At 42.2% G+C, this 13,706-nt stretch overlaps 2 protein-coding genes across 2 annotated transcripts; one reads left to right on the forward strand and one right to left on the reverse strand.

The window, feature by feature from the left end:
• Nucleotides 1–406: 406 nt before the first annotated feature.
• On the reverse strand, nt 407–7,518 carry arrdc3a (arrestin domain containing 3a). Its single transcript, XM_053420405.1, has 8 exons — nt 6,936–7,518; nt 4,611–4,692; nt 4,364–4,511; nt 3,922–4,024; nt 3,485–3,741; nt 2,814–2,970; nt 2,579–2,721; nt 407–2,467 (listed from the first exon to the last, which is right to left on the reverse strand). The coding sequence occupies exons 1-8, from the start codon at nt 7,213–7,215 to the stop codon at nt 2,399–2,401; spliced, it is 1,239 nt and encodes a 412-aa protein (XP_053276380.1). The 5' UTR covers nt 7,216–7,518; the 3' UTR covers nt 407–2,398.
• A 1,651-nt stretch (nt 7,519–9,169) lies between these two features.
• On the forward strand, nt 9,170–13,641 carry arsk (arylsulfatase family, member K). Its single transcript, XM_053420742.1, has 8 exons — nt 9,170–9,413; nt 9,626–9,755; nt 9,847–10,006; nt 11,012–11,294; nt 11,388–11,559; nt 12,560–12,784; nt 12,985–13,200; nt 13,294–13,641. Exons 1-8 carry the CDS (start codon nt 9,306–9,308, stop codon nt 13,566–13,568), a joined length of 1,569 nt encoding a protein of 522 aa, XP_053276717.1. The 5' UTR covers nt 9,170–9,305; the 3' UTR covers nt 13,569–13,641.
• Nucleotides 13,642–13,706: the final 65 nt, after the last annotated feature.

A 13,706-nucleotide genomic window follows, 5' to 3' on the forward strand; every position in this document is an offset into this window, starting at 1 on the left:
CCCAGAAATACATGAAAAAAAATGTCAACCCTCATCAGCCTCAGAAAATTAAACACAATCGAGAAACCTGTCCAGGATGTCTTCTTTTTTTTTTAAACACTTGCTTCTAAAGGACTTTTTTTTAAACCTCTTCCCTTTTTGTCCTTCTGGAAAATAAAACATGAAAAAGGTGTAAAACATACAGGTGTTCACAAACATAATAATAATAATAAAAAAAAAAGAAGGAGAACAAGAGTTAACGTAGACACTGAAAGATGAAGAATCATGATCAGCTTTCTTTTGTCTGAGTCAAGGCCACTAAGATAAGATCACTTTAATAATCTGCAGTGCGTTGATTACTGTCAGAAACTGTGTATTTAGTTGCCAGCTGGATCTCGATTAAAGCATGCGCACACACACCACGTACAAACTTGTGTCAGCTATGTTTTAATGTAAACTTAAAAAAAAGAAAAAAGGTTATTGATCTTTAAAGAAAAATGAAGTAATGCATTTACGTCCCACATGTGTTTTCCTCTCCAGACCTTCACCATTGAATGCAGTTTTTTTTCTTATCAAAAAAAGTGCTGCTTTTCATTTTTTTATTTCCTGACTTTGTCAAACCTCTGTTGCGGCTGGACTTTCTTGTGTTGAAAGAGTTAGAAAACCAATGTATTACTCATGTCAACCTACTACTACTTGTTCTGACCAGACTGAACAGAGGTTTAACAGCGTCCCCAGCTTTTCACACGCACTGGGTTTGTTTCTAAAATGCAGAAGCATTGTCATTTCCTCTACTTATTTTACGTCTTCCTTTCTTTTTCCTTTTTTCTTTTAAACATAGCATTCTGGCTTCACTGGTCTGGTAAAATCGAACTGGTGGTTGGATGAACTGGGTAAGTGCAGCAGGACAAGAAGGGAATGTGATTCATCTCAGAAAGCTGCCTTGCTTCTCTACAGGTCTATTGTCTCGTTTTGGTAGTTTAAAAAAAATAAATAATAACGTCCTTATTTTCTAACAGTGCAATTTTAAACGGGTTTCTTTCTCTCTCTATTTTTCAACAACCGATTGGCAAGTGAGAAGACCACCTGAGACAGTGCTTTTTGGGCAGTTTATGCAAGCCTGGTTTACCCTGAGATTAGGAGTAGAGGGGCTGCAGGCGATCAGGGCGGGGCAGGTCCCTCGACCTTCTGTTATGAACGCATACAAACAACTTTTCTCCGGGGCTAACATTTTAGTGGCAAACGCAGGTCTGTAACCCTCCTAGTCCAAAACCAGAGCAACCAGAACACAAAAGAGGCAAACAAATTAAAACTATTCTATGATTTGCGCTAAATACAAGAAGAGATTAACAGAGCTAAACTAAAAAAAACAAAACAAGGGAAGCCACACCGAGATCCAAGCTGAAGAGGCAACGTCTTATAAAGAGCTTCCAGATGAAAATCATTATGCTGCAGCTGTTGTAAAAGTCCAGTCTAGTTGTTTTAAGTCACTGAGGAAATGTCGTAAGGAGAGAAAGAAAAATTCTTAAACAGCTTAAAACAGATTCAGTGCATTGTTCTTGACCTTTTCAGTCTTTTTCATTAAGTTTCTTCTTCCCAAAAATAAAATCCTGTTCTCAGCGTTGCTCAAAGTTAAGCAGAAGAAAGTCTTAAAACGTTTTTAGTCTGGCGCATAACAAGGCTGAAACCAAACTATTAGTGATTTTTTTTTTTTCAATTCTCATCATTAAACGAAGCCACACAACTCAAGTAAAGAATAAAATGTGCAAAACAAAATCCCAAAATGAGGCAAGGGGACCTTAGTCTTTGCTCTGGTGGTGACTTCTGCCGCTGAAAACGTTCATTTATAAAGACTGGTGGTGGTTAAAACGTTGTTGTTTTTGTTGTTATTGTTGTTATTGTTGTTTGTCTCTCTTCATCCCATTTTCTGTGATTCAGCTGAAGTCTGGACATGATCAGTCCTGCCCTTTGTGTTGAGGAGCCATGTCCATATGTGCCATGAGTGCAGAAGAATCAAGGGGTGAAAGAGAAGCTTAGCGGGCTGAGCCTTGGGTCGGGATTCTTCCTTGCCATCGTCAACGCTGTCGCCAGGACTCTCGCTGCTAGTGGGGTCATTATTTTTCTCATCTGTACACATCCCACCCTCAGTAGCATGAGACAGGAAGGAAGCGACACCCCAAACTTGTAACTCCTGTTCCTTTCACTGAGGGTAGGCAGAAACAGATGTATCCAACCCAACTTAACTGTGGGTATTTGTCCAAGATTTCGTCAGTCGGTTGGTTGGATACTTTGTTTTTCTCCTGATGTCAACAGCGTAGGGTTAACATCGTCGTTGGAGAGGAATAAACAAAGCCAAGCCTAGAAAACAGGTTTCTGATGAGATCCTGAAAATCTGTCAGGAGAATTTCAGGAACACCCTTCAGCGTGATGGACAAGCATCGAGCCTGCGCTCCTCTGTGCGGCTGACGTGATCTGGGTTTGGATCAATCTGGAGGGGAGAAGAAAACAGAATATGATGCTTTATGGAAACAAATAACTGATCTAAGTCAGTCTGTAAGATTAAGACATACATTTTAGTTTTATGATATTTGGCGTTTACCTCAGAGTAAAGAGGAGGAGGTTGGAAGCGGAACTCGTGGATATAGGCGAAGAGAGGTCCATCCAGGTCCTCACGGGCTGCTGGGACGTCTAGACTGCTCTGCCTCTGCTCTTCTGTCGCTATTTCTGCATAGCTAGGAGGAGCTGCAGTGGGGAAGAGCAGGGTTGTGCGTCAGTGGAAATCATATTTAAAATAGAACTTGATATTTGATTCAGGACAGTGGGATGTAACCTACCTTCTGGTCTCTCGGGCAGGCCCATGCCCAGCCAGCTCATGCTGCACTGGCTGCTCACACTGGAAGTGCGGGAACCGAAGGAGTGGAGAGGGATGGTTCCGATGACCAGGGGCAGGTTCAGGGACAGGTTGATTGCCCCGGGTATGTCCACATATACCTGAGCGTGAACATTACGACAACAGGTTAGAATACGCTTTGGGGTTGGACATTCACCATGAAGTTAACCCGATACCACACTAGCCTGGGCTTAATGGGCTGTGCAGCAGTTCAACAATATGTGGGTCAATGTCTTAAGGTCTGTTGCTTATGCAAGGTAGAGAGCTTGCCTGGCGCCTGTCTGTTCTCAAGGTAAGGAGGTCATAAGCGCTTTCAAGGCAGGTGTTACCACAGATATTCTCGGCTAATGCTCTTAGCAGCATGTGGTGATAACACCTGGTGCAATGCCAGGTTGGCCGATGCTAGCTGAGTCAGCCTGGTTGTTTAGCAGAAGAGATACTGGCTTACCAGGAAGTATTGATTAAGTACTATAATGGCGCTGAGTAACGGAGGTAACAAATAAAAAAACAATTCAAGCCACTAGGCCAGTAATCTCTTGATCAAGGTGAGATGATAACAAACAACAGACAAAAAGAAAGGACAATTGAACCCAAACACAATAGAGCTGTGCTCACCATGAGCGAGTACTCCACTCGGATGATGCTGCAGTCCAGGATGGAGGGCGACACAGGCGGGATCTTCAGCATCTTGCCGCTCCAGGTCTCTGTTTTGCCAGAGGACAAAGACTCTCCCCGCAGGTTGGCCACCAGCTGCTTGACTTCCTTCATCTTCCCTTTGGCATAGAAGGTCTGGGTCTGGTAGATGGCTGCCTTTGGCACCACCATGCGGGACGAGCAGTTCTCGATCTCGGCAAAGATCTGGATCGACTCTCCTACGGGAGGCGAATAGGAGAGGTTAATGGAAGTTCCTCGACGTTTTAAAATCAGCAGGAATCCGCTTTATCTAGTGTGTATTTACAAATCAATGAAATAAGTGTAATGCTTTCATTAGGTCAGCTGGTCAATAGATGATTAACCATCAGTGGCATTAATGATCAATGACTTATTCTCACCTGGGGTGTACCCCTTCCTTTCAATTTTGGCACTTAGGGAAATAGGACCTGAGGTGCAGAACCAGCAGCAAAGCGTCTTGTCTTTTGTGCCGGCCTGTGGTGACTGGAAGAGAAAAAAATAGAATCATTATTACATGTAGAGTTTTGTTTTGCCAACAAACACCACAGAAAACGGGTATATATAAAATGATGATTTATAGGATATTAGAGACTGTATTTTGCTTTTGATTGATTTATCAGTCAAGACTCTTCCACTTTAAGACTCATTCAAGATTCCTCTTTCCAGCACTAACACTGCTGACATGTTCTTTCCAGTGATTCCCCATAATTAGGAAATTCATCCAGATTAAGTCGCACTAAAGTCATATTCTCTTCTTTCAACAATGCCTCCACCAGCTGAAGGGCTAATTCAAAACCAAGCATATGCTTGCAAAGCGCTTACCAGCAATAGTGGAGTGTTGATGTCAATGTGCTCAAAGACCGTGAATTCCTTCTTGGTCTTCATTGGCAGGAGCCACGGTCTGTGAAGTTCTGCCTTTACCCAGTAGCGCACGCTGCCGTGCTTCCCTTCGAAAGAGGTAGCCAGAGGTCTGCAGGAAAACAAAGGAAGGCGGGAAAGCAGAGTTAAGTATCGAGATCTTATTGTTGTACATTTTCAGATTAATGTGTAATATAAAGAGACCCCTTACGTCTGTGGAAGCTCGAGGCTGAATGCATACTCATGTCTTCCTGAAGAGATAGTGGTGAGCCCTTCCTCCGAGTTGTCATCGTCTGAAAAACAAGGAGGACAATATTCCAAACCCATGTATACCATACCTGTGTAAAATGCTCTAGGAAGGCATCTGAAAGTCATACCAAAGAAAACAAAAAAACACAGGGTGGGGGAGAAGAAAAGAGAATAAACGGATTTTACTACAGTTTAACTGTCTGTGGAAAAACCAAGGCATCCGATATTTAGAGCAAACCAAAGAGGCTGAATGTGTGGGAAAAGACGGTGCTTTTGTGCCAACAAAGACGGCCACTGTGGTGCGTTATGAGGAATCTGCAAACCAGGATAGAAGGAAATCTAGGCTAAAGGATCAAATCCAAATCTGTCTCATTACCAACTTATTTTTCTTTTTGTAATAAAACAAGATGCTCTCCTGTCTTCCAAAGAGGACACTGTTGAAGCTGCTCGCAAAATGTTCAAAAATTATTTGTTTCGTTTTTTTATTTTTTAATTCTAACATGATGATGAGTGCAGCGTGAAGAGCAGTGGCCGGGTGTGTGCTACTGCCAGCTCAGCACTCCTCCCTCCCCCGAGCAGCAGCTCCAGCAGCAGCAGTGTGGTAAACAAGTGCGGAGCTGTCAGTCAAGCTGCAGACTCCAGCAGGAGGAGACCGGCCTGAACCGGTGCGAGCAGCTTCCCACAGCCTCTCTGCTCTCATTACGCATTCACTGTGCGCCGCCGCAGTCACTACTATGAGCCGGCTGCTGCTGCTGCTGGAGCTGCTGCTGCTGCTGCATCCACTCAACACTACACTGCATGCACACGTTTCAACATGAGGAACTACTATTTAAGATATGATCCATATTCCAATTGTTGAATGTCATATCGATTGTTGCTAATGGAAAAATAATAAAGCCCCCTTTTCCCTCCTCCTCAACAATTCAAATCTGCACTTTTGTGAAATAACAAGAAAGATCTTTGTTGGTATTTCTTGTTTCCTACTGGTTCCACTTGTGTCTCTTAGGAGCTTTGCAAAATAGAGAAAAATATGTGTATATGTGCACCTATATATCCAATTTTCTGAATATTTCCCATTATTTGTTCTAGTTAAAATGTTTGCCTTGCACAGTATGTATATATTCATTCAAACTGGTTCTTGTGTGTATGATTAAAAAAAAACATGTTTCAATAGAAACAATACATCACAAATGTAAACCTAATCCAGCTGATAATGAAGGTAAACTGCTGATCTTTAACAAAACGAGTTCCAGTTTCCCTGCTGCACATATTTCAAGCAACTGAATACCACACACTGTTGGTATATTTGTAAATGAGTCAATTATGAAAAAAAAATATTTGCATATGAAAGCACAGCTGCTTACATGATGCGATTTTCAGAGAAAAAATTCATTGGGTAAAATTAATATTTAATGGTAGATTAACAATGATGCCTCTAATAGAGTTTTAAGTGCTTTTATTGCAGGCATCAGGATGTAACCTTTTGCAGGTTCTTACTGTATAAAGCAAGTTGCACATTTAAAACCAATTGATTACCATCATAAAGATATTACTTTATATGAAAAAACAAGTAAAACAATACAAAGATTATTAAATTTCAAGTGGATATACTGGCCATATCTTGAAAGTGTAATATTGAGCTTTTCTAATGAGTTTTTTTTTTCATCCCAAAGTTGCTGAATTTTCTGCCTCTCTCCGCATGAGAGTGATGTCATTCGGCCACACATGAGCACCTCAGCCAATGACAGGAGGCCAGGGGCGGGGTCTGCGCGTTACTACCGCCCCCTCCCTGGTCCAGTTTTCTGAACAGGATTGAACCGCTTTGAACAATGGGTGGAAACTTCACAAAGCTACAAAGAAACGCTCGATATGACGCGGTTCTGCGGCGAATTTTTGCAACAAAGCCGCATATATGTCATCGTGAGATATCGGTCCGTCGCTCGGTGTGTCGAAAAATCGGGGAAATTGTCGTTTTCCACTTGAAAAACAGTGAAAAACAAGTGGGAGCACAGCCACTGTCATTCATTCTGACACCTGGACGCAAACCAGTGACGATGGAGAATTAACCAGCAAATGTCTCCCAGTAGGAACGTTTCAGCACTGGCACTAGTTGCCTTCAATGTCCCTCGTCTTAAACCCGAATTATATCTTTGATATTTTACAAATTCAGGTGCAACAGCATCCTCCAGTGAACCCGACCTCCATCCAGCACAAAGAGCATCTCCCAGTCACTTCCCACAAAACAGGTCTAAAATGGAATCAAATGAAAAAAAAAACACTGTCTTACCTCTCTCGTGCCCGATCAAGATGTCCTTGTGATTCAGGTACTCCACTTCTTCTGTGTAGTTTTGCGTGTAGGCAGTGTTGGAGCCTGCGTTCCTCGACTCCGTCCAGCGAACTTTCGCAAATCCCTTCGCGTGGATCTTGAGGGATTTCACGCGGATCTCTCCGGTGACTTCGATGACCACCCTCCCTGAGACGCAGTCCCCGCTGGAGAACACGGGGACGTTGCTGTCATTGAGACAGTCGTAGCTCACTGTGAAGCTCTTCACCTTCCCTAGCACCATGGTGGAGGCAGAGAGAGGCAGCCGACTGCGGAAGTTTCAAAAAAGAAAAGAAAAGAGGAGTCTAAGAAAAACAACTCATAAGTAAAAAAGATGGGCGCAGTGTCTCCTTCTGGGGTGAAACACACTGATCGGTATCTCTGCCCCTGCAGGACACGCAGCGGGCGCGATCAGTGGCCTCTGTGCGGGCAGTTCATTGAGATGTGTGAAGGCTGAATAACAGCAATGGATGCTGTCATCGTCCGCCTCTCCTGCTCGACGGTCTCCAGTCAAAGACAAGGAAACCCCCGCAGCTCCGCTCACTTTAAGCGACGGGCTGTGTGAAAAACAACCTTGGGCGCATGCGCAGGCCTCCACTGCCCCCTCCTTCCGCCTTCTGGACGAGGCAGAGCAGAAGAGTGGCTCAAAGCCAGATGACAAGTTTGGTCAAACAGCTGCACAAAGAAATGTTCCCAACGATGTTTTTTTTTAAAATATATATATAGGTGACTCTCTACAGGTAATCTGGTATATTTAAAATACACGATTGCACGATTGCACCCACCCAGCAGGAATCCCTTTATTCCCACTCTTCTTTCAGCCATTCTGAGGAATATGTTGCGTGCCGGCACTGGAAACAAATGAGAAAACACATCCCTACTGTCTTACCAAAAGGAACAGCCGTTCATATGAATATACCATTGCATGATTTTCTTATACAACTCCCAGCTTTATGTCTAGACTCATAAATCTGTGGTATAATCCACGCAGACAAATGGTCTCCCATACATCCAGGCCCAGTACAACCTGCACATCCCACTGCAGCTCAGCTGGCAACTGCAGAGCTGCATGTTGCATTGAGGCTTTCAGCACAGGCCTGTTGGATAATATGTGGGTTTATGGGTAAAGAGAGTAGAGCAGACGTTCAGGAAGGCTTCCCACGTGCTAGAGTCCATATACTGTTTTTGGATTAAGATTAAAATGATCCATTCACATAGGGGGTGGGGGTTTCTCATTGTGTTCAACTCAGTTTTAGAGGAAAAACAACTAAACTGAAGCTCAGAACGCCACCTGGTGGATTCAAAGCCATCCTGCTGAGCAGATATCACCTGTTGAACACCTGAGTCTAATGTACAGTACATTGACTGTGTGACACTGCTACTCTCAGGTCCCTGAATCTGTCGTTCATTGGTGTTTTCTCCCTGACACAGGCAGTAGAAACAAGAGTGTTTTGTAAATGTTTATTTTAGAAGATGCTCGGTCCACTTCTGCTCAGGAGATGCGCAGTCCACTTCTGTGGAGGTAAATAAAATAAAAAAAATTAATTTAATTAAAAAAACTAAAACAAATGTATAAATAAAAAAAATTAAAAAAAAATGCATTGCATGGGTCTTGCCTGATAAAAAATAAATTATGATTGAGTAAATATTGACACATAGATCTGTTCAGGCTTGGACTCTGATCATGTATTTCAATAGGGCCTCACTGTCTGTCAGTGCCTCTCAGTGCTCGGGCCTAATTATTGACCAAAGTATGTTGAATACCATTTTCATGATACATCCCATCATTAACAAATACACATGAGTTTTATTTTAACTTTTTATTTTAGTTTTGCATTTACTTGCTAACTTTATATTTGATTTCCCACAAACAAACATATGGACATTAATCTGTGCGATACTAATACACTAATAGTGCTCATCTCTGCTCATGACAGTGCCAACTCAGCAAAATTGTGGAATCTTTTAAAATAAAAGATAAATGCTTCCCCCTAGAGGCTATTGTGTGCTAATGCACGTTAAACCAGAAATTGATTTATTCGATCTACAAAGCCTTTATTTCCCCCGTGATGAATATTTGGGACGATTTGGTTGCAGTGATGATGAGTGTTGAATATTTATGTTCATAAATGTAGTCTCCTATGAAAAACAGAACATTTAAACATCAGATATTATTGCCGGAATTAATTTGAATAGAAGACTCTTATTTTGAAAGTGCGACCTGGATGTACATCAGACAGACCTGAAAGACGGATAACGACTTGTTTTAAAGTTTGCTCTGATGAATCTCATCCACTTCAACAGGAAACCGTCTGTAGGAGGTGAAACGTCGCTATGAACGTGTTAGCAGTGGCTCTGAGTTTCCTGGTTCTGATTGACGGTCAAAGCTTTTGCCAAAATGGAACCAGACCTAACATTGTGATGGTGATGAGTGATGCATTTGTAAGTATTAATCAAGTTCCACCACAGAGGCTTTGTTATTGCACAACAGTTACTGCAGTATGTGTTTATTTATAAGGCAGCAGCAGTACAAGAGAACAATGCTCTAACTTTAGGTTAAGCAGCAGATATACTTCATATTTTTTACATTGACTGATTAATTATCTGTTTTATATTGGCTTGAGGTTTAAACATCAGTTTTCCTCTTTCTTAAGGATGGACGATTGACCTTTGACCCTGGCAGCAAAGTTGTACAGCTCCCCTTTGTAAACTACCTCAGGGAGCTTGGCTCTACTTTCCTCAATGCCTACACCAATTCTCCCATCTGCTGCCCCTCAAGAGCAGGTAAGTGGCAAGATTTACCCACTTGAATCACACACGGGAGGAGTTCTCCTTTAAAATGCAAGAGGACAGATATTGTGGTAATTGTTGTCAGCGATGTGGAGCGGTCGGTTTGTCCACCTCACGCAGTCCTGGAACAACTTTAAGGGCCTTGATGCAAATGCAACCACGTGGATGGATGAACTGCAGGCGAAGGGATATCTCACAAAGACAATGGGCAAGCTGGACTATACCTCAGGGAGTCATTCTGTCAGGTAGGCAGATGAGGAGTGATGAGGAGGAGAGCGCTGCCATAATTAATAACATCATGACATCTTTAAGTATCATTCTTATTGTTTTCATTTTAACAACCAGTCAGACAAAGCTTCAATATGACAGCTACACAGATGTTCCTTCCTTCCTTTTCTTTCCTCTTCTGATCAAGGTTGCCTCCTGTTTAAAGGTCCAGTGTGTAAGATGGAAGGGATCTATGGGCATACATTTTATATAAACTTATCTTAGTTAGGTTTTCATTAGTGTATTTCATCTAAATTATACAATTTTTGTTTTCTTTACCCTACAATGGGCCCTTTGTAATTACATACTTTACATTTACATCTGGTGCGGGTCCTCTCTACGGAGGCTACCATGTTTTTTTACAGTCGTCCAAACTGGACAAACTAAACACCTTTTGAGTTTGTATGACAACTGAAGGCTACCACAGGTTCTGTTTCATGTTTACAAGGGGAAGGAGAGATGAGGAGTATTCAGCTGCAACATGACACTTCACCACTTTATGCCATTAAATTCGACACACTGAACCTTTAAAGGGAATTGCCAAAGTGCATCCTTGTTGTGGGAACTGTTGGGTTTCTCTAACATTCTAAGGTCCAAACCTTACTATGTTAGGCGCCTTAAGATAATGTGTGTTGCGGTTTCGCGCTATTAAAATAAAATTGAATAGAATTGAAGAGTGTCTGTAAAGTAGAGCCTGTATCCATTATTAGTGTGGTTCCAGGAATGAAAACACCATCACTAACTTTGACTTATTCACAGAGCAAAGATTAATCTAACACACAGACACCGTACAAAAAAATTGTCAACAACTTATTGTGTGAGTAATAAGCAAAAACAGACTTTTCATGTGGGCAGCTATTTTTCCAGTTCAGTGTGAATCATCTCCCCCCCCCCCCCCCCTCACATTTCCTATCCACTTCCCGTTCTTGTGCCGCTCCCCACATCATCTTGGTATTCCTGTGTGTTTGTGCAACTGCCTGCAGTAATCGAGTTGAGGCCTGGACACGAGATGTTCATTTCCTCCTGCGCCAAGAGGGCCGGCCGGTTACACAACTTGTTGGGAACATGTCCACAGTGAGGATTATGAGAAAAGACTGGAAAAACACAGACAAGGCTGCGCAGTGGATCCACCAAACAGCTGCCGCCTTGCACCAGCCTTTTGCTCTTTACCTTGGCCTCAATTTACCTCACCCTTACCAAACCCAATCCCTGGGGCCCACTGCAGGAGGATCCACCTTCCGTTCCTCACCGTACTGGCTCAAAAAGGCACGCTTTATTTACACCCCCTGTATTAATGCTTCCTGTGTTGTTGCAGAATTACATAGTATCGTAATCCTAGTTCTTGTTTTATGCACACAGGTGTCGTCTGACCTCATCACCGTTCCCAAATGGCTGCCTACCGCTGCCATGCACCCTGTTGATTTCTACTCCACCTTCACCAAAAACTGCACCGGTGTTTTCACCGAGGACGAAGTCAAAAGCATTCGGGCCTTCTATTATGCCATGTGTGCTGAGGCCGATGCCATGCTGGGTTAGTTGGCAGTTATTTGTGAATAAGACTTTGGGGGATATCTCATGAAATATACCAAACCTGCAAGTTGCGATTTCCTTTCTTGTTTAGGTACTCAAATCCAAACAAGTACTGCAGAAAAAGTAGGAGTCACTCTCTTAGAGGAGCCCATCATGGAGTAAAGCATGTATGAAAGTAAAGTAGACTTAGTGACTTAGTGATAGCCACCTCTCTGGCTAAAACACCAGGTGAAGTATAGAAGGCAAAAGCAGGTAGCTAGAACAGATCAAATTTAAAGCGAACATTTCACTGAATTTCTTTGAATAGATAAAGGTTCAAACTAGTAAACGGTTTTATGGGCACGGCAATAGTAGAATTTAGGGAAGCTTGATTTCCTCTGTGGCACAATGACAGGGACCAACCCTGTATTTATATAATCAAGTAAATCCACATTCTTCCGACAGCACAGTCTCCTCTGTTCTCTTAATTGCTCTCCTATGCCCATTTTCATTACCTCCGCCAAGGAAAAACAACCAGACAGATGCTGTATTGGTCAGGGAAGAAGCCATTCAATTTTGGTGCCAATCCAGATCAGGTGGCTGATCCAGGAGTGTTTATTTCACTTTCTTTAACTTGTTATGGGGCATTTCCTGACCTTTTCACTGATTTCTTCCGGAGTGATTCATGCATTGTAATTAAAAACAATCAGGCACATTAAGGGGAATGAGGTATTAGCTCTACTGAGTGCCAACATGTTTATAATTTAATCAACCATTCATTTCTTACAGTATATTATAAAGGTCTCATTTCTGACTTTTTCTGGAAGTTTCATATCGTGTTAAAATATCAACAGTAAATATCTTATATTTTCTCTTTAGAGTACATCTCTAGAGTTGAATCTGCCACTAGATCTTGTTTACCAGCATTTTACTCTTTGCTACTGTTTTAATAATGTATTTTAACTGAACTAATCTGTAACTCTGTGCTTATTCTCTCTCTCCCACACACTCTGTCTCACCAGGCAATGTGATATCAGCCCTGAGAGAAACTGGGCTGCTCAACAACACTGTTGTGATCTTTACGGCCGACCATGGAGAGCTGGCCATGGAGCACCGGCAGTTTTATAAGATGTCGATGTACGAGGGCAGTTCCCACATTCCCCTGCTGATCATGGGGCCTGGCCTGATGTCTGGCCTGCAGATAAACCAGCTTGTGTCTTTGGTTGATCTCTATCCCACTGTGCTGGGTAAGAAAGTCGACAGAAGACAGAATTAAAATGTTGATTAAAGGTTACAAATCATTGAAGTGTCAATCCAGGATAAAAGCGCTTATCGTTGTCAAGACCTAAAGGGGTATAAAGCATCTGTAAAAACAACAAAATAAAAGCATGAGTAGATTTAGATTTTATTAATTTAACTTGACCTAACACACTTACATATTTTTCAGATATTGCTGGTATTTCACCTGGAGGTAACCTCAGTGGACACTCCCTCCTTCCTCTGCTGTCCAAGTCTAGTGGTTTATTCAAAAAGCAACGTCCAGACTGGGTCCTGAGTGAATATCATGGCTGTAATGTCAATGCCTCCACATACATGCTGAGAAGTGGCAGGTGGAAATACATCACCTATTCAGATGGCCTGACCATCCCTCCCCAGCTTTTTGGTGAATTCCTAGCGTTCACAGTTCAGTCACTATATGCTTTTCATTCAAACCACTATAACTTAGATGTTTCTGTTACTCGTTTCTCTTTTGCAGACCTTTCACTGGACAAGGAAGAGCTGCACAATGTGGTTCACAAATTCCCAGAGGTGAAGGTGCATCTGGACAAACTACTGCGCGGCATTGTAGATTACCCAGAAGTCTCCTCGGCTGTCCATCTCTATAATATCAAATCATTTGGGACCTGGAGAGATGATCTGGGAGGAAACTACAGCCAGGTCATCGCTACTCTCAGATGGCATGTCGACTGGCAGAAAGATGTGGTAGCCAATGAGAGAGCTATCGACAGCTGGATTTCTGGCTTATCATGATCAATAACTTTAACAGTGTTATTTTATGAGCTGCACTTTTATTTTCAATCAATAAATATTTTATTAAATTTTCTTTTTTTTGTCATCTTTCGTGGTCTCCAGTTTATAATAAATTTTTCATCCTGCCTGATGTTCTCT

This window comes from Pleuronectes platessa, chromosome 4 (assembly GCF_947347685.1).
Source record: "Pleuronectes platessa chromosome 4, fPlePla1.1, whole genome shotgun sequence".
Taxonomy (NCBI): domain Eukaryota; kingdom Metazoa; phylum Chordata; class Actinopteri; order Pleuronectiformes; family Pleuronectidae; genus Pleuronectes; species Pleuronectes platessa.

What these genes read in the sequence shown, in the direction of transcription:
- arsk (XM_053420742.1), top strand. Translation starts at nt 9,306, where the DNA reads ATGAACGTGTTAGCAGTGGCTCTGAGTTTCCTGGTTCTGATTGACGGT. An exon ending in TCAGGGAGTCATTCTGTCAG is followed by an intron (nt 10,007 to 11,011) that starts GTAGGCAGATGA and finishes AACTGCCTGCAG; the next exon opens with TAATCGAGTTGAGGCCTGGA. An exon ending in TGAGGCCGATGCCATGCTGG is followed by an intron (nt 11,560 to 12,559) that starts GTTAGTTGGCAG and finishes CTGTCTCACCAG; the next exon opens with GCAATGTGATATCAGCCCTG.
- arrdc3a (XM_053420405.1), bottom strand. Translation starts at nt 7,215, where the DNA reads ATGGTGCTAGGGAAGGTGAAGAGCTTCACAGTGAGCTACGACTGTCTC. An exon ending in CTTGATCGGGCACGAGAGAG is followed by an intron (nt 4,693 to 6,935) that starts GTAAGACAGTGT and finishes CTTGTTTTTCAG; the next exon opens with ACGATGACAACTCGGAGGAA. An exon ending in AGCCTCGAGCTTCCACAGAC is followed by an intron (nt 4,512 to 4,610) that starts GTAAGGGGTCTC and finishes GTTTTCCTGCAG; the next exon opens with ACCTCTGGCTACCTCTTTCG.